Source organism: Pongo abelii, chromosome 8 (assembly GCF_028885655.2).
Source record: "Pongo abelii isolate AG06213 chromosome 8, NHGRI_mPonAbe1-v2.0_pri, whole genome shotgun sequence".
Lineage (NCBI taxonomy): Eukaryota > Metazoa > Chordata > Mammalia > Primates > Hominidae > Pongo > Pongo abelii.
The window spans coordinates 121,297,839-121,318,314 of NC_071993.2; the positions used below are offsets into that span (position 1 = coordinate 121,297,839).

Sequence of the window (20,476 nt, forward strand, 5' to 3'; positions counted from 1 at the left end):
CATGTCTCAGCTTTCTCATCTGTGAAATGGGAATAATACATCCTCCCTGGCTGGCTGCAAGAATTAGGAGAGAAGACACGAAGGGCAGAGCCTGTGTGTCTTGTGGCAGGCACACAAGAAATGCTCATTACATGGTAGTAGCTGTTGATTTTTACTGTGGAATTCACCCTTCAAAAAAAAAGCTTTCCAGGTGTAGGGCTATATTTTGGAGGTCAAATTAGTATTGCAGGAAAATTTTGATATGAGAGGGGAATGAGCTGCCTATTTGAGATGACTGGGTGGGAATAGAGTGCAAACAATACTTCACCAGCGTCGCAATAGCATTCATTTCATTAATCTTGGTATAAAAAAGAATGCAGTGAACACAGTGAGTGCAACGATACCCTGGAAGGGTCCCGCTAGCCCTCCCACGGGAGGTATTCTGGTGCTTTGTTTATCTAGCAAGGAAGGACCTCCCCTACTATACATCAGGCACATGCAGGTCTCTGGAGCTCCAGCAGAGACTAGATACAGTCTGTAGTCTTAGGCATTTGCCACCTGGCAGTCAAGACAAACGTATCACTGGGCAGTTTCAGCATGGGCTGTGTGACAATAGGGGTTGTATTGAGGGGGACAGGAGAGGGAGGTGCTGCAGAGGTTGCAGAGCCAACACGGTCTGATTGATCCAAACAGGAGAAGGCATTTGACATCCTGTGTGCATTTGCAGATTGCCAACATACATTCTATTTTAATGAGCAGAAACTTGGGCGACTCTGGAAAAACATGCAGCTGGGCAAGCAGAGGCACATAGTGGATCCAGATCAAGCTGCTTAAGTTGGTCTCATAGCACAGAGGGAAGGGGTCTGTGTTTACTGGGTGTCTTTCTATGTGGCAGGAACCTTCTATACTTCCTTCCACTTTATCCTCACAGCAGCCTGTGGAGGTGGCTGCCAGAATCCTTGTTTTATAAATAATTAACAGGCCAGAGCCTCAGTCTCCTGCCAGTGCCCAGGGTCAGAAGCTGTAACTCCGTAAAATCGTCCTGAACCTAAGGAATAGAGACAGCATTGAGAAGCTCTTCACCGCATCCTCGATGCCTCACCGTTGCCTGACTCACAGGCGGCAGGTGGGGGCTTGTTCTGCCTCTGCGGTGTGGAGTAAGAGGGAAAAAAAAATGTCCTTAGGGGAAAATGAGTCTTTCTTGCTGGCATGCACAGGGCTGGAAGCTAGCAGGAAGTATGTGCTCCAGGCCAGTATCCTTCCCGCCACCTTTCTCCCTTTGATCGTGTCTGGAGAGCTCCTGACATACTGGCTCTTGCCATGTTAGGTGTCTGATTTTCACTTAGATCAGGAGAAGACTTGAGCCTCTTAGTCATTTGAAGCAGGAAGACCCTGCGCGAAGACTCTCAGCTGGCGGGGACATTTGTTTTATAATAGTTTGTTTTAGGACTGCTTTGAAATCCAAGGAGCTCTATAGACAGTTCCAAGTGGTGCATATTCTAGAATTAGGTAGAATCTGGTGGCATCATGGAAATAACCATTCAGTCTGAGAATATTGGGTGGTCAGTACATGCTCCATCCTCCAGGAGGACCACTCTCTGTGGCACCCTGGACTACCTGCCCCTGCCCCCCACCCGAGATGATTGGAGGTCGGATGCATGGTGAGAAGGTAGATCTCTGGAGCCTTGGTGTTCTTTGCTATGAATTTTTAGTTGGGAAGCCTCCTTTTGAGGCAAACACACACCAAGAGACCTACAAAAGAATATCACGGGTTGGGCTGGGCATGGTGGCTCATGCCTGTAATCCCAGCACTTTGGGAGGCTGAGGCGGTCGTATCACCTGAGGTCAGGAGTTCGAGACCAGCCTGATCAACATGGTGAAACCCTGTCTCTACTAAAAATACAAAAATTAGCTGGGCGTGGTGGCGCATGCCTGTAATCCCAGCTACTCAGAAGGCTGAGACAGGAGAATCGCTTGAACCTGGGAGGCAGAGGTAGCAGTGAGCTGAGACCATGCCATTGCATTCCAGCCTGGGCAACAAAAGCGAAAGAAACTCCATCTCAAAAAAAAAAAAAAAGAGTATCACGGGTTGAATTCACATTCCCTGACTGTAACAGAGGGACCCAGGGACCTCATTTCAAGACTGCTGAAGCATAATCCCAGCCAGAGACCAGCGCTTAGAGAAGTACTTGAACACCCCTAGATCACAGCAAATTCATCAAAACCATCAAATTCCCAAAACAAATAATCAACTAGCAAACAGTCTTAGGAATGGTGTAGGGGGAGAAATCCTTGAACCAGGGCTGCTGTATAACCTGTCAGGAACATGCTACTGAAATTTATTTTACCATTGACTGCTGCCCCCAATCTAGAGTGCTACAAGAAATATTTGTTTTACTGAGCACCTGGCAATGCCTCAACCTCCCTATTCAGAAAGCTCCACATCAATAAACATGACACTCTGAAGTGAAAGTAGCCACGAGAATTGTGCTACTTACACTGGTTCGTAATCTGGAGGCAAGGTTCCACTGCAGCCGCCCCCTCAGCCTGTGCCAGACATGGTGTCCTCCCGGGAGACAAATCCAGAGTGTGGCTGTGGGGAAAGTGACCACTTTGCACTGACTCAATCGGTTAAGGAGCTGTGCAATAACCTTCGAAGTACCTGACTGAGTGTGTAACTTACTGGGTTGGCCAAGCCTAGTAAAGCTGTTGGAATGAGGATGTGATTCTTTTTAAGTGTGAAAAAAAAGATTTCTGTACAGATTTGTATTTTTTCTCTGGTGGCATTCCCTTAGGAATGCTCTGTGTCTGTCCAGCACCCCAGTAGGCCTGGGTGGGTTTCTAGTCCTCTTTAACCACTTATCTCCCATATGAGAGTGTATAAAATAGGAACACATGCTCTACCTCCATTTAGGGACTTGCAACCTCTGCATCCTGGGTTCAAGCGATTCTCCTGCCTCAGCCTCCCGAGTAGCTGGGATTATAGGCGCCCACCACCATGCCTGGGGAATTTTTTGTATTTTCAGTAGAGACGCTGTTTCACCGTGTTGGCCAGGCTGGTTGTGAACTCCTGAACTCAGGTGATCCACCTGCCTCGGCCTCCCAAAGTGCTGGGATTACAGACATGAGCCACCGTGAAGGGCTTCTTTTTTTAAAAAACACTGGAGTCATGGCATGTGTGTAAACTTTAAATATGCAAATAAGTATGTCAAAAAAAAAAAAAAAAAAAAACGGAGCTGGATGTGTCTTGAGGTCCAAACGTCATAGGTCCATGACAGAGGCAGGAATCCAATGGAACTTTTAAAACCATAAAACAGCTTAGCCACATCAGGGCCCTTCTCTTCACTTTGTAAGGGAGGAACCACAGCCTCTCTCAAGGTCACAGGGCACCAGGATGAGGACTAGGGTCCCTGGGTTCATGTAGGCTCTCTGCCACCATGGGGCAGGTGTGACTCCTGCTTGGGTGGTGAAGTTTTTTTAAAAAAAAAACTTCTTAAAAAATAATTTTTCTCAGCCACGTGTGGTGGCATGTACCTGTAGTCCCAGCTACTTGGGAGGCTGAGGCACAAAAATCACTTGAGCCCCGGGAGGCGGAGGTTGCAGTGAGCCGAGATCGCGCCACTGCATTCCAGCCTGGGCTACAGAGTAAGACTCCATCGCAAAAAAAAAAAAAAAAAAAAAAGTCCGCTTCCTTCAGCTGGATTACGATTTATAAATAATTTAGATGATGAGTGGATAATTTAGATAGTGCAGGCTTTCTTCAGATGTTGTCTTCTTAGCTAGGGGAAGGTTTGTTAACCGCATTAGAAGGTTTTAGAAGATGAGGACATTGAAAATCAGATCTTCAGCCTGTTGAATTCTAACTCTTCATGAAGAAATAGAGACCCTGAGAAAGGAGTGACTTTGCCCAGGGTCATGTGGCTAGTCAGGGCCCAGGCAGAGCCAACACCCGGGCCTCTTAACTCTGGGGAGAGCAGGAGACCACACACCTTCCCAGGGCCTGTGGAGGGCTGGGGTGCATTTGGGGGTGGATGAGAGAGGCATCCTGGGGAAGATGTTAGATTGGTGTCTAAAACCAAAGTAATTGGAGTAAAGTCTTCCATGACTTGGGAATTGGAGACTTTTCCAGGCCACTGTAGTTATTGTGGTGAGGGCCTCTAGGGTCATATCTGTGACCTGGAAAAGGCTGAGTTGGCATCTTGTTTGGCGGTGTGACTTGGGGCGTTCACAGAACTAATTGCTGATAACTTTCTTTCTTTTCCTGTCCCTGTAGTTATCAACATGCCCCGTTTCCTGTTGCTGGAAACCGTCTGTATTTTCTTGTTTTCCAGAGGTAAGATGTGTTTATTGGTGGTGGGGAAGTACTCGGGTGTTGGGTAGGGGGATTGCTTACTTCAAATCCTGTTGATTTTCAATTCTAAAGGTCTCTTGAATCCACCTGCATCTCCCCTCCATGGCCACCTCCCTAGTCCAAGCCATGTCATCTTGTGCTTGGACCACTGCAGTAGCCTCCTGCCTGGCCTCCCTGGGTCCCCCGGTCCTCCTCCAACCCATTCTCCATGAGTGGTATTTCTTTTTTTATTTTTAAGTTCCAGGGTACATGTGCTGGATGTGCAGGTTCATTACATAGGTAAATGTGTGCCATGGTGCGTGTCATGGTGGTTTGCCTCACCTATCAATCCATCACTTAGGTATTGAGCCCAGCAAGCATTAGCTATTTATCCTGATGCTCTCCCTTTCCCCACCCCACCCTACCCCTCGACAGGCCCCAGTGTGTGTTGTTTCCCTCCCCATGTCCGTGTGTTCTCATTGTTCAGCTCCCACTTATTTTATTTATTTATTTATTTATTTATTTGAGACAGAATCTCTCTCTGTCACCCAGGCTGGAGTGCAATGGCGCGATCTCTGCTCATTGCAACTTCCACCTCCCGGGTTCAAGCGATTCTCCTGCCTCAGCCTCCTGAGTAGCTGAGATTAGAGGCACGCACCACCACACCCAGCTAATTTTTGTATTTTTAGTAGAGAACGGGTTTCACCATATTGGTCAGGCTGGTCTTGAACTCCTGACCTTAGGTGATCCGACCGTCTTGGCCTCCCAAAGTGCTAGGATTACAGGCATGAGCCACTGCGCCCGGCCCTCAGCTCCCACTTATAAGTGAGAATATGCGGTGTTTGGTTTTCTGTTCCTGCGTCATTCTCTGAGGAGAATGGCTTCTAGCTCCACCCATGTCCTTGCAAAGGACATGATCTCGTTCCTTTTTATGGCTGCATAGTATTCCATGGTGTATATGTACCATATGTTCTCTATCCAGTCTATCATTGATGGGCATTTGGGTTGATTCCATGTCTTTACAGCGGCCATTTCAAATTGCAAATCAGATCATGTCTGGACCCCTCTTCACCCCCAACTAAAACTTTTCAGTGACTTTCTGTGGCTCTTAAGAGGCTTTTCTCATCTTACCCTGTGGCCATCCTGAGTCCCCTCTGCGCCCTCTGCGCCCTCTGCACCCTTTGCACCACAGCCCACTCTCCTTCCAGTCCTGCCCTGCATCCTTGCTCCCCGCCACCAAAAACGTTCTGAATTATGTTGCCCCTTTGCTTGGGTCACCCCCTCACCCCAACACTGCCACCCTGGCAAACTCCTCCCCATCCTTTGGCCCCAGCACAATTCCCCTGGGGCCTCCAGATCAAGTCACATCCCCCTCTTCAAACCCCTTGTAGCCTTGCTTTGTAGCACTTAACACAGATATGAGTTTTGTGTGCATTTTTAAAAATCACGTCTTTTCTATAAGATGTAAGCTCCTCAAGGAAAGAGACTGTACATTCTTTAACATTCTTTATTCACCACTATATTATTTCAGGGCCTGCACTGGGCATGGCTCATGGTTTATGCTCCAGAAATAGATTAATGAATAAATAATGGAGCAAGTCCACTTTCTTTTTACTTCCCACTTTGTCCCTTTCAAGTTCTAGTCTCTTTGAAATATGAGAAGGTAGGAAGGAATTGATGTGTCTGTAGATTGTTGTCTTACAAGTAAGAACAGGTGGACTGGGCAGCCAAGCTGTCCCAGCCTCGTGAGTCTCAGGGTCCCCTTCTGTCAAGACAAGGGGTTGCACAGTGGCCTCTGGGATTCTTTCTTGCAGTTCCTCCCTGGTCTGTGTTTCCATGAGTAGGTATTTGTTCTCTGCTGAATTGGCTACTGTTAATACCTGCCTGTTTCCTGGAACCTAGCGGGGATCAGAAAGGCTGGTGGAAGTTGAGGGCTGGTGGCTCCAGCCTGGCTGCCCAGCCCACCTGTTTCCCCCTGTCTCTGAGCCAGGTGGGGTGGATGGAAAGTGTAACACAGCAGCTTCATGGCCAAGGGGTTGGGGAGTGGTGAGATGTGTCTGGGGCCAGGGCCTGAATGAAGTCTCTAGAGTCCCGGGCACAGTCCAGGTTCTGTTCCAGCTTATCATGGACCTTTGCCTTCTGTGGCCCTGTCCAGCCTCCAGATCGCAATCACATGCACTTGTTCTGATCATCCTTGGGTTGTACAGATGAGGCAGGGGAAGCCCAGAGAGGCCCTGTGACTTGCCCAAGGTCACACAGCTATGTAGCAGACATGGGACTAACACCCAGTTCTCCCTACTCCTGGGCTGGCTGTACTGCTCAGCTTCTCTGGAAAGATAAGAATGTACAAAAGTTCTCTCTAAGACTTGGCTGTCACATCTGTAAAGTGAAAGAATTTGACTAGATTAGTGATTCTCAACCCTGCCTGCTCAATAGTGTCACCCATCCTGCAGACTGAAGTTCCGGAGCCCAGGCAGCTGGTCTTTAGAGGGGGCTGCTGACTTGGTTGGAAAAAGCAACAGCAATCACACATGAAGCAGCTGCCTGTTCAGGGGGAGCCTCTGCAGTCCTGAGGACATTTCACAGGGAGCACTGGGGATGTCACCCAGGCTCAAGGTGGGCTCATCTGAAGCCTGGTACCTGCCATGACAGCTGAGCACAGGGCACAGAGGCACAGTTAGTTAGCTGAGTGACATCTTTAGTGAGTGGTCTCTGCTCACAGAGCTCCCCTGCCTCCCCATCCTGGAGAGATGGCTGGCCTGCCTTCAGCTGGAGAGTTTGCTGGTAAGATATTTAAAAAGAAACTGTATTTTTCTGTTTTTTTTGTGGGGTCTTTAGGATTCCTCAGCTACTGGGCCCTTTGTCAGGAGAATAATTCATGGACTCAGCTCAGGAAACCTTAGTGCGTATGTGTTTATGCAGAGGGCTGGGCGAGGCTCTGTGGAGGACTGGGTGGAAATGTTTCTGCCCTAAGGGAGCTTCCAGGCAGCAAGGTGAGAGGCTCGTGGGAACAGCACCGCATTATGGGGTGGGCCGCAATGGGCCCAGGAGTTGGCGTGGTCGTGATCTCTGAATGCAGTGAGCAGAAAGCCTGTAATTTTTTTTTTTTTTTGAGATGGAGTCTCCCTCTCGCCCAGGCTGGAGTGCAGTGGTACACTCTTGGCTCACTGCAACCTCCGCCTCCCGGGTTCAAGTGATTCAACTGCCTCAGCCTCGCAAGTAGCTAGAATTACAGGCACCTGCCACCACACCCAGCTAATTTTTGTGTTTTTAGTAGAGATGGGGTTTCACCCTGTTGGCCAGGCTGTTCTTGAACCCCTGACCCCGCCTCAGTCTCCCAAAGTGCTGGGATCACAGGCGTGAGCCACCCCGCTGGCTTGTTTTTGTTTTTAATGCTGCCCCTGCCTCTGTCCCAATAAATGCCATTTTTTAAATGCAAGTAGATTTTTCTTTTCTTTAATTTTGTCTACTGTCTTTCTTTCTAGTCTAAGTCTTGTTTCTGTCTCTGGTGGCAAAACAGCAGTGGCAGACTGTGCCAAGATCTAATGAGAGAGATTTGTCTGGCAGCTTTTAGCTGTGGAGCTGACTGCTGGCTTAGCACATTGACTTAGAATCTCCATGAGTAGAGATTGAGGGGAGGAGGGAGTATTAGGTGAGCAGGAGCTGTCTGCTCAAAGATATGGTATGGGGAGAGACTAGTTTAGTTTGCATGGGGGACTAGTAAACGGGAAGGAGCAGGGAAAGACAGAGCTGGAACCAGCCGAGGCGGTGCTGAGTTAGCAGGTTGACCAATAATGTGGGTCACTGGTGTCACTCCCCCAGACTGAAACCCTCTTTTGGCATCTCTCTTTGTCATCACTTTCCTGGCAGTTGCAAACCTTGAGACCAGGTGCCCTGTACTGTGTGATTCCTCCTGGCCTCCCTGCTAAATCTCCTTCACCTCTCTCCACAGCAGCCCCCATGCTCATCTGCCACTCAGGTTCAAGCAGTTCTCCTGCCTCAGCCTCCCGAGTGGCTGGAACTACAGGCGCCCGCCAACATACCCAGCTAATTTTTGTATTTTTAGTAGAGATGGGGTTTCACCATGTTGGCCAGGCTGGTCTTGAACTCCTGACCTCAGGTGATCGGCCCACCTCGGCCTCCCAAGGTGCTGGGATTACAGGCGTGAGCCACCCTGCCCGGCCTGCTCGTGTTCCTTCATCTGCCCCACTTCCGTGACCTGGCTGCTCCTGGGCTCTGCCCCTCTAGCTTTGTTTCCTCTGTGCTTAGTCACTGCACGTTGACATTTACAAAGCATCTGAGTGTACTTCTCTTCTGCCATGAGACACCTACCAGGTGCAGTTGCAGAGAGGATGTTGGCTTTTCCAAATGTCCCTTCTGGGGACCCCTTATTGTCTTCAGGACTTCCATCATGGTTGGCTCACTGTTCAGCAATCCTGTGGCCTCCTCAGCCTCTTATCCCCGCCCTCCAATTTCATTTCCCCTCCCCTCCCCATCCCCTTTCCCCTCCCCCCTCTCCTCTCCCCCCTTCCCTCCCCTCTCCCCCCTTCCCTCCCCTCTCCCCCTTCCCTCCCCTTCCCCCTCCCCCTCCTCTACCCTCCCCCTCTCCTCTCCCCTTCCCCCTCTCCTCTCCCCTTCCCCCTCTCCCCTCCCCTCCCCTTCCCCCTCTCCCCTCCCCTCCCCTTCCCCCTCTCCCCTCCCCTCCCCTCCCCATCCCCCTCTCCCCTCCCCTCCCCTCCCCATCCCCCTCTCCCCTCCCCTCCCCATCCCCCTCTCCCCTCCCCTCCCCATCCCCCTCTCCCCTCCCCATCCCCCTCTCCCCTCCCCTTCCCCCTCTCCCCTCCCCTCCCCATCCCCCTCTCCCCTCCCCTTCCCCCTCTCCCCTCCCCTCCCCATCCCCCTCTCCCCTCCCCCCCTCCCCTCCCCTCCCCATCCCCCTCTCCCCTCCCCTCCCCATGCCCCTCTCCCCTCCCCTCCCCCCTCTCCCCTCCCCATCCCCCTCTCCCCTCCCCTCCCCCCTCTCCCCTCCCCATCCCCCTCTCCCCTCCCCCCTCCCCTCCCCATCCCCCTCTCCCCTCCCCATCCCCCTCTCCCCTCCCCCCTCCCCTCCCCATCCCCCTCTCCCCTCCCCCCTCCTCTCCCCTCCCGCCTCCTCTCACCCTCCCCCTCTCCTCTCCCCCTTCCCTCTCCCCTCCCCTCCCCCTCCCCCTCTCCCCTCCTCTACCCCTCCCCCTCCCCCTCCCCCCTCCCCGTCCCCTTTCCCCCTCCCCGTCCCCTTTCCCCCTCTCTGTCCCCTTTCCCCCTCTCCGTCCCCTTTCCCCCTCTCCCCTCTCCTCTTTCCCCCCTCCCCTCCCCCTCCCCCTCCCCTCCCCCTCCCCCTCTCCTCTCCCCCTCCCCCTCCCCCTCCCCTCCCCCTCCCCCTCCCCTCTCCCCCTCCCCTTTCCCCCTCCCCTCTCCCCCTCCCCTTTCCCCCTCCCCCCTCCCCTTTCCCCCTCTCCGCTCTCCTCTTTCCCCCCTCCCCTCTCCCCTCCCCTCTCCCCCTCCCCTTTCCCCCCTCCCCTTTCCCCCCCTCCTCCCCCCCTCCCCTTTCCCCCTCCCCTCCCCCTCCCCTTTCCCCCCTCCCCTCCCCCTCCCCTCTCCCCCCTCTCCTCTCCCCCTCCCCTTTCCCCCTCCCGTCTCCCCCTCCCCCCTCCCCCTCCCCCTCTCTCTCCCCCCTACCCCCTTCCCCTCTCTCTCCCCCCTACCCTCTCTCCCTCTCTCTCCCCCTACCCCGTCCCCCTCTCTGTCCCCCTACCCCCTCCCCCTCCCTCTCCCCCTACCCCCTCCCCCTCTCTCTCCCCCTACCCCCTCCCCCTCCCTCTCCCCCCTACCCCCTCCCCCTCCCTCTCCCCCTACCCCTCTCCCCTCTCCCCCCTCCCCCTCCGTCTCCCCCCACCCCTCTCCCCTCTCCCCCCACCCCTCTCCCCTCTCTCCCCACCCCTCCCTCTCCCCCCTCCCCCCTACCCCTCCCCCCTACCCCTCTCCCCTCCCTTCCCCTACCCCTCCCCCTCCCTCTCCCCCTCCCTCTCCCCCCACCCCTCTCCCCCTCCCCCCTCCCCCTCCCTCTCCCCCCTCCCCCTCCCTCTCCCCCAGCCCTCTCCTCCTCCCCCCTCCCCCTCCTTCTCCCCCCTCCCCCCTCCCCTCCCTTCCCCTACCACCTCTCCCTCTCTCCCCCTCTCCCCCTCCCCCTCTCCCGCTCCTCCTCTCCCCCCCTCCCCCCTCCTATCCTCCCCTCCCCCCGGTTATTACACCTGACCTGACACCTCTCCCCCCTCCCCGGTTATTACACCTGACCAGGGACAAACGTTTTCAGAATCACAGACTCTCTAGAACCCCACTGTGTGTTAGTTTTATTCTTTCTCTTTGAACTACCCACATTTAAATACAAAGATATCTCATAGAAGTGAGGTAATTGGGGGGTTTCTTTATGTTATCCATCTGGTAATTTTTGAGATGCAAGAATCATCACTCCCCGACATTCTAGTTTTCTCTGATGTTACCTGTTTAGTCCAGTCAGTCACTTAATGTGGAGATTGAGCCTCCTCTCCTCTCAGCATTTTAATGGTTGCTTCTGGTGTTTTCTCTCCTAGTGCCCCCATCTCTCCCTCTCCAGGAAGTCCATGTAAGCAAAGAAACCATCGGGAAGATTTCAGCTGCCAGCAAAAGTAAGCCCAGGTTCTTCTTAACCCTCCAGATGCCCACTGAGACCTCTGTGTGATGGACTGGATGAGAGCCGTGTTCTTCCAGAGTTTCTGCCCCTTTCCCATCTTCCTTTCATGCTCTGGCCAGAGTCATTTTCCCCAAACAGGGACCTGACCAAGTCGCTTGGTTTAAAAACAAACAAAAGTGGGTGCCTGTAATCCCAGCTACTAGGGAGGCTGAGGCAGGAGAATTGCTTGAACCCAGGAGGTGGAGGTTGCAGTGAGCTGAGATTGCGCCATTGCACTCCAGCCTGGGCAACAAGAGGTACACTCCATCTCAAAAACAAGCAAAACAGTTCAGTAAACCTTTTTTTGTTTTGTTTTAAAGACAGGGTCTTGCTCTTGTCGCCCAGGCCAGAGTGCAATGGCACAGTCTCAGCTCACTGCAGCCTCGACCTCCTGGGCTCAAGCAATCCTCCTGCCTCAGCCTCCCAAATAGCTGGGACCATAGGCATGCATCACCACGCCCAGCTAGTTTTTGTGTTTTTAGTAGAGATGCGGTTTTGCCATGTTACCCAGGCTGATCTCGAACTCCTGAACTCAAGCAATCCGCCTGCCTTGGTCTCCCAAAGTGCTGAGATTCCAGGTGTGAGCCACCGTGCCCAGCCTCAGTAAATCTTTATTATTGAATTACTTGGCCTGTGCCTCAAGGTTTTCTGTTACCTGCTCACCAGGTAACAGGGGGTGGCTACTTGCCATGTCCATCTTCCACCATATTCCTTCCTCTTCCACCCTCATCAGTATCCCTCCACATGGCTGCTGTTACTGCTACTGAACTCTTGGGTAACATGGCCTCACATATCAGGGTGCCTGTGTCCACACTAGACTGTGGTCCCCTAAGGCCTGGGACCAAGCCTTTTCAGTGCTGATCACTGGCCCAGTAGACCCCCTCATAGAGCTTAATTGATATTGTTGAACTAGGTTCTTCCATTATTATAATACAAAGGCTTTCATGTAAGGGCACATTTGTGAGCATCACGCCCATGGTGCGTGTGCTTCCTGCTTCAGAGGAGGGCTGCCTTCTGCAGTTCTCCCCTTTCATGCTAAGAGGGGCAGCAGCCTGGCCCACCACAAGGCTGTTTGTGCCTTCACTCTGCTTCAGAAGTGAGACCGACTTGCTACTGGTTGTCATCTGTCTGTCCCACTCTCCCTAGTGATGTGGTGCTCGGCTGCAGTGGACATCATGTTTCTGTTAGATGGGTCTAACAGCGTCGGGAAAGGGAGCTTTGAAAGGTCCAAGCACTTTGCCATCACAGTCTGTGACGGTCTGGACATCAGCCCCGAGAGGGTGAGTGCAAGTCTTGTGGGTGTTTGTGTTAGGGCGTCTTCTGTGATAAGGGACAGAAACCCGGTCTCAAGCAGAGGAGGCATCTACTGGCTTGTGGAGCTGGGAAGACCAAGGGGCTGAATCCTGGTTCCTGGCATGGTGGGATCCAAGGGCTGAGTTGAGGCTATAAGGCATCTTTTTCTTTTTTTTTTTTTTTCTTCTCTCAATTTTGTTTTCTTTTCATTGACTTCCTTCTTAGGCAGGTGTTCCTGACATAGCCAAGTTGTCCTGCATTGTTCCTCAAGCTAGTGACCGTGGTAAAAAATTAAGGGAACTTCTTTCTCTATAGATCTGGCCAAAGTCCCAGGGAGGGCTCTGATTGGGCAGGCCTAGGTCACATGATAATCCACTGACCAATCACAGCATTCAGAGGGAAGAGAGTTTCTGGCCGGACGTCAGTCAAGAGCTCCGCCATGTTTTTGGGGTAGGGAGTGGATTTGACTTTCCTCTGGAAAGAGAGGTTGGGTTGTGTTTGCAGAACAGTGGGAAAGGGAAAGCATGCTAAGCAGACTAAAGCTGTTACTACCTCAGCGGACTGAATAGCACAGCTCCTACCCTCTCTTGCACTTGAGAGGAACTATTCCTGCTTGAGTGAATCCAGCCAGTATCCTCATTTCTTGTTCTTCAAATAGTAGGTCTTAAATATAGCAGAGTGTGGTAGCTGTGGCTCTTATTTCTAAAAGGGGCATTTTTTTTTTTTTTTGAACAATCTAATAGAAAAATGGGCAAGGAACACAGGTAGTTCCCAGAAAATGAAACACGCAAGGCCTTCAGGCATACGAAAAGAAGCCCAACCTCACTCACTCAGAGTCAGCAAACCCTATGCCTAATATACAATTTTTCACTTACTGGGTTAGCAAAAAGAAATCCTAAATTTGGTGACATGCTTCATCGGCAAATCTTGAAAAAAACTGGTGTTGTCATACACTGCTGGTGGAGTGTGAAATGGTGCAGCCTCTAGCGGGGAATCCAATAGTATTCATCCCAGTTACAAAGGCTTGGACCCTTTAACCCAGCAATTCTACATCAAGGAATTTATTCTACAGTACACATGTCCATGCAAAATAGTACCCATACAGAGTTATTCATTGCAGCATTATGTGTATAAACTGTAAAATATTTCAGGCAATCCAGATGTACGTTGAGGGGGGACAGATAAATCCATTATGATGCATTCGTATATTGAAACGCTAGGCAGCTCCAGAAAGTGAGTGAGGAAGCTCTCTGATGGAAAAACACCAGAACAAGTGAAGTGTCAAAGTAAGGTGCAAATGGTGTGTATGTTACTTTCTATGTAAAAGATAAAGGGGGATGAATGAAAATCTTTCTTTGTATTTTCTTGTATCTGTATACACTCTGAATGGATTTGTAAGAGGCTGAGGACAGTGGTTTTCATTAAGGGGGAGGTTGGGAAGTGAGTTGACAGGGCAGAAGGCTGGAGGGAGACTCATCAATACAGACTTAAATATTTTCTGGATTTTGAATCATGTGAACCTACTCAAAAGTCAACTTAAAAATTAAGAGAGGCCGGGCGCGGTGGGTCACGCCTGTAATCCCAGTACTTAGGGAGGCCAAGGCGGGTGGATCACGAGGTCAGGAGATCGAGACCATCCTGGCTAACATGGTGAAACCTTGTCTCTACTAAAAATACAAAAAATTAGCCGGGCATGGTGGCACATGCCTGTAGTCCCAGCTACTCGGAAGGCTGAGGCAGGAAAATCGCTTGAACCCAGGAGGCAGAGGTTACAGTGAGCTGAGATGGTGCCACTGCACTCCAGCCTGGGCAACAGAATGAAACACCATCTCAAAAAAAAAAAAAAAAAAAAAAAAAAAATTAAGAGAGGATGTAGCCTGGAAAAGCTGTCATTACTTGGATGAGAGACCGGTTGCATACAGGTTGAGGAAGGAAGTGGTTTTCCAAGATAACATTCCTAGATTAATCCTATTAAAACCTCTAGGATTTAGGAACATACATTGCTTTTAATGAGGGCCAGATTTTCTGCAGAATGGTGTGTCATTTGGGGAGCTGGAGCACACTCCCTGGACCTTAGACCATCTTGCACCTGAGGACACCATAGCAGGCATCATTTAATCTAGGCACAAGCAGCCCAGAAGATTTCTAACCATGATGTTAACCCAGCATAGACCCTAAAAGGGCCAGGCAAGAAGTGCCAGTTCCCCACCATCCTCTGCACAGGACCCTGCTTTTAAAAGGGTTCCTTATCAGGTGTCATTAGTTAGTCACGGAGGAATAACATAAAGAGAAGAAGCATGGAGATTAAACACTGTTGACCTTGGCATTTATGTAGTGGGTCCTGAAATGAGTAGCCTGGAGACCCTGGGATTGGCTAGTTGGGAATGAAGGGTCCTGTGGATTATTAATGCATGTTTCACAGATGAGAGAACAGGCTCAGAGAGGCTAAGTGACTGCTGAGGGTCACACAGCAACCTCAGGAGAGAGCTAAGTGTGGAAGAACTGGGACTTTTGACTCACAGCCCAGGACTTGCTCCATTAGGCCATTTGTCTTGACCCTCAGAATTCACACCCTGCTATCACACAGCAAATGGCCAGCAGTGTGGCAGTGTATGTGTGTGCGTGGAGGGAGTAGTGTAAGAAAACCGTGACAAGAAATTTCCTGGCTGGCGCTATTGGGAGCAGATCCCAGAGTTCAGGGAATTTAACCTGGGCATTGCTGGACCACGTCTAGAAAGTGTCATTGAGTTCTAGGGGCTGACTTCTTGGTTAGACATGGGCCAAACAGTCAGTGCCGATGAGAAGGAGCCAGGACAGCCAGAGGCCTGGAAACCTCTATGAATGAGGGAACATGATTATCATTTTCATGTGAAAGAGAGCAGACAATGGCTCTGTTTTTTAAGGGTAGAATCTGGGTGTTCAGGGAGTTAGATTTGGACTTAACCTGAGGAAAGCTTTCTCGCAGCAAGACTTGGGAAGCAGAGGAATTGTTTATTTGGGTGAGTGAATTAGTGTCTTGATCTCCAAGGTTAGGTGGACCCCTTGGCATGCTGCAGAAGGGTTTTTGCATGAGGACGATTTAAGATGGTTTAGTCTGACTTGTGGCTTCAGGCTTTATGTTTTTGCTGCTGCATTTTTTTTGTATTCTCTTTTTGTTGTCTCCATGTACGAGGGATTTCATTTGTGCCGTGTTTTACTTTCTTTTACTTTAGTTTTCAAGAAGAAATGTCAAGTAGCTGTAAATTAAGACTTTTATGGATGCTCTGTTGTTAAGGTGGATTTAAGGTGTTTGAAGTCTTCCTCTTAACACTTAAAAGCTGAGAGGTTCACTTCCTGGCTCTAATGTAGTGACTGGGGCAGAGAGATTATGGCTGGTGAGATAGCTGGGCGGGCCTGTTTCTGAGCGTACAGTAAACTGAAGATAAAAGGCAACTATTTTGTTCTCAAACCACCAATTAAACAAAATGCTTTAACTACTGACTTAAGCTGCTTCCTTCTTGTTTTGAAGTTCTGTTTCTTCCTGTTTAACTCAAGTAAATACACCCAGCTGTTGGTCTCAGGGGAGGTTATTTTTTCAACTAAGTAATTCATTCACATGGGTTCAATAAAAAGATGTACAGTGAAAAGTCTCCCTTTCACCCACACATTTTCCATTTGCCCTGTCCCTCAACTTGTGTTCTTGAGTCCCTTCCGGAATCACTTTGTGCAAATACAGGCAATATGAATAAATATTCTTCTTTCTCCCTTATTACACAAAGGGTAGCCTACCATACACATTATCCTCTCATGCGTTTTTCCTCCTCACATTTTCATGGAAATCTTTGCATATCTGTATACGGGTATAATTTTTTTTACAGGTCATTAAAATGTTTCATCATAAGGATTTATCAAGGTCTAATTAACCCCTATTGATGGATATTTGCTATTACAAATAAACTGTGATCTTGTAAATAACATCATTTCACACGTATAAGTAGGATACATTTCCAGTAACCCTATGCATTTTTTTAAATTTTATTATTATTTTTAATTTTCAATAAATATTAAAAAATTGCCTTCCATGGATGTTGTACCAATTTACATTTCTACAAGCAATGTTTGAGGATGCTTGTTTCACCCTGTAAACATTGTATATGGTTTTTTGCTAAATGGATGGGGAAAAATGCTATTTCATTATGGTAAGGCCAGGTATCTTTCCATCCAAGAGTTTATTTGTAGTTCCTGTTCTGTGGTCTCTGTTCAAATCCTTTGCCCATTTTCTGTTGGATTGTTGGTCTTTTGTATGTTGATTCCCACACACTTTTTTATATATTGAAGAAGCTAACCCTTTAACATGAATTGCACGTAATTTTTCCATTTTGTCTTTTTTTTTTTATTCCATTAAGGTATGTTTCGTCCTGCAGAAGTTGTTTTTTTTTTCATGCAGTCACATTTATCAGTCTTTCCTTTGTGGCTTCTGGATTTTAAGTAATAGAAAGTAAGGTCTTTTTACATGTTGAAATTTTAGAAATTCTCCTGAGTTTTTCTAGAACTTTCATATTTAGATTTTTCACACCAAAATCTTGAATTCATTTGCAGTTTATCCTTTATTTTTTGTAGATTGCTCTCCAGTTGTCCCAGTATCATTGACTGACTAGATCATCTTTTCCCCCTGGTTTGAGATGCCCCTTTTTAATCACACACTAACTTCAAGGAAAACCTAGGAAGTGCTCCTTCCCAGAAGCTTCTTCCTGAGATCACTTACTGGTCCGTCTTCCTGTGTCCGTCTCCCCCATGTGTCCACTGAAGACTGAGATTTCTTTCTGCTTAAGGTGCCCAACAGCTCCTCCCCAGAGCATCCTGCCTGCAAAAGGGAACCCCACCCAGCTGATCTGGAGCAGATGCAGCCGGCCTGGTGTGGCAGGGCGTTTCCATCATCTCCCACGTCCCAGGCCTGTCGAGGGAACGGCAGCGAGGGAATTCAAGTGGGGAGCAGAGGGCAGCATCATTGCTTAAATATGACTCACTTGGCCCATTTGCACTCTTGGCCAGAACTAGGGTTAGTTTTGAGAATAGTAACAGAGAATGTTGTTTCTCCAGGGGTTTTGGAGAACCAGTGATTAGGTGCAGGCCTTGGGCCCTCGGGAGGAAACCTGAATGTTTGTAGCCTTCTCTGCTCAAGACATGCTAGTGCCTTAAGGATCCAGAGAGCGACTTTACTCAGTTTCCTTTCTCCAGTTTTGCAAGGCATTGGATCTCCTATGGCCTCCTCAGTTAGGATACAAAATATTTGTGGATTCACCAGTGTTCTCCTTCATTACAGAAGAACTTCAGCCCCAATACTGGTCATCTCAGTTGTAGATGCTGATTGTCCCCCAAGTCTGACTGTGCTCTAGAGACCTGGCCTTTCTCTAGCTTGGCAGGGGCAGGTCTGGCGTGGCTGACCACCCAGTGAAGGACCGGGTTGTGGGGTGGCTGTGGTTAGTGATGAGTTATCAGTGATGGTGATTGTGGTTAGCTTCTGCGGCAGCCCCAGTTGGGTCAGTAAGTGTTTCGCTGCTGGCCTGTGTGGGCTGCTGAGAAGGCAGGAGGTATAACTGGGCCTTAGGAAAGACCACAGGCACAAAGTCCAATGGGCTGGCTGCCTTTCTTACTAGTCCTGGGCAAGTAAGCATTTGCCTTGGGCCAGAGGTATATATTCTCCACATTGGGGTTTCTCCAACCATAATGTGGGTGTTAATAGTGCCTCTGTGGATTAAATGACATAGTGCCTGAAACTGCTCAAGACAGCACTGGCAGCTAGGAGGCAGCTGGTAAAAGTGAGCAGAGACCCAGCCCTAAAGATGCACAAGCTGAGAACACTGCCAGAATGTTCCGCTGCCTAGCAGTAGGTAAGTAAAGAAGATTGAATTGGGGGTCATCAGTTCAGAACACAAACAGATTTGGCTGGTTTTTTTTCCAGGTTTTCCAAATGGGTCTTTGGAACCTCCTTCTAGAGAGACTGGAGAAAGCTCTGACAGTGGTGTTTGTTGAGTGGATGGGAGGCAGGGTTGTTAACCTTTCTTGCCCCTTCTTTCCTCTTAGGGATGTTTTTGACTCAACCCCAGTCTCGGGGCCCTGAGCCCCCTGTCTCCTACTGCAGGTCAGAGTGGGAGCGTTCCAGTTCAGTTCCACTCCTCATCTGGAATTCCCCTTGGATTCATTTTCAACCCAACAGGAAGTGAAGGCAAGAATCAAGAGGATGGTTTTCAAGTATGTATGATCAGATACTGTTGTGGTTAGGGTGACACCAACTGCTCTTAAAATTGCTCCCTTGAAGGGTTTGGTCCTGCTCTGGGCTCACAGGACTGTGGGCTGCTTTCAGAAGTCCAGCTGGGCACAGTTGGTCACATGAATTCCATTCTCAAGGCTGTCCCTCCTTATTACATGATAATGTCCCAGGTAGGAATTTAAATGCAAGTAAAAAAATTGCTGCTGTGATGTATAGTTGTCAGTTACCTGGGAGAAAGTGCTATTGAAGGTCAGGAATGGGGTTAAGGGCCTGGAGGAATAGGAGGAACACTGAGTCTTAATCCCATTTCTGTCCCTTGTGACCACTGCAGCTTGGACAGTTCACCACACTTCTCTGAGCCTCATTTTTCTGGTCTAAAAAGAGTAAGTGCCCCCCTGTTATTGAGAGTGCTTTAAAAATTATGAATATCTGGTTATGTGCTCATACATATATACACCTTATGTGTTAGTCTGTTCTTGCCTTGCTATAAAGAAATACCTGAGGCTGGGTAAATTATGAAGAAAACTTTTATTGGCTCATGGTTGTGCAGGCTGTACAGGAAGCACAATACCAACATCTGCTTCTGGTAAGGGCCTTGGGAAGCTTCCAATCATGGCGGAAGGCAAACGGGGAGCAGGTGCATCACATGGCAAGAGCAGGAGCAAGAGAGAGAAGGAGGTGACACACATTTTAAAACAGCCAGATCTTATGTGAACTCACTCATCGCCAAGGGATGGTGCTACGCCATTCAGAGGGATCCGCCCCCTGATCTAGACACCTTGTACCAGGCCCCACCTCCAACACTGGATTACAGTTCAACATGAGATTTGGAGGGGACAAACCTCCAAACAATATCACCCTCTAAATATATATATAGTCGTATGTTTACTTACGTTATAAGTTAGCTGATGTGTACGTCTGAATATGATATGTGTGTTTATGCTCATATGTTTTTATACATGTATATTTTGTGTATATTTTATATATTATATATACATATATATGCACGTGATACATAGATATATGCATATATACATATGCACATATTGACATGTACATGTATATACATACACATATATATATAATGTTCTTCACAAGCCCTCACAGAATAATGACTTTGATTTGCCCCTTGCCACTCTGGTCTCTGGATCCACTCTGGGCTCCTGCTGCCCCTTGTACTAGTGTCCACTGAAGTCCGTGGTCACAGCCATTTGTGGCTGTCTCCTCCCATTGCAAAGGCTCTGAGCTCTGAGGGACTTTTTCCAGTTGCAAGCCTCTGTAGGTCTACCAGTGCTCTCAAGAAGCCTGAGGCCCCACAGTGGGTACAGCAGGGACTCTGGGAGCCCTGCAGGCCTCAAGAATGTCCTGGTAACCCTCACTGACTTTTATCTTAGACTATCTATCCCAGCCCTTTCCTCTGCCTTTGAACAGATTAAGGGGCAAGTCATCATGCAAGAAAGTGCAAAAGGAAAGAGCTCGTTAATATGTGTTTATAAAATACAGTAGTGCACATTGGCCTTTTCTTCTTCCCCTGGAGCCTTGTGCCCTTGGGGCCTCCAAGAATTGGCTTCTTACAGAGAATAGTCTCATCCTTGCTCCGTATCTTTGACTAAGACACACAGTGCAGGGGCTTCCTCCCAGGTTTGTGGAATCACTCTCTGCTCTTGGTATATTTAGGAATATACGCTTTGTTTTTGAAGCACAGTCTCACTCTGTTACCTAGGCTGGAGTGCAGTGGCGCTATACTGGCTCACTGCAACCTCCATCTTCCAGGCTTAAGCCATCCTCCCATCTCAGCCTCCCAAGTAGCTGGGACTGCAGGCATGCGCCACCACACCGGGCTAATTTTTCTATTTTCGTAGGACAGGGTTTTGCC

The 20,476-nt window shown here is 49.2% G+C and overlaps 1 protein-coding gene across 1 annotated transcript in view; it reads left to right on the forward strand.

Moving 5' to 3' along the window:
* VWA2 (von Willebrand factor A domain containing 2) overlaps positions 1-20,476 on the forward strand; it is a 59,359-nt gene that overhangs the window by 6,489 nt on the left and 32,394 nt on the right. Inside the window, exons 2-5 of the mRNA XM_024254030.3 lie at positions 4,253-4,312; positions 10,939-11,013; positions 12,204-12,337; positions 18,472-18,581. Coding sequence (XP_024109798.3) covers positions 4,261-4,312; positions 10,939-11,013; positions 12,204-12,337; positions 18,472-18,581 — 371 coding nt within the window. The 5' untranslated portion in view covers positions 4,253-4,260. The remainder of the gene's footprint in view (positions 1-4,252; positions 4,313-10,938; positions 11,014-12,203; positions 12,338-18,471; positions 18,582-20,476) is intronic.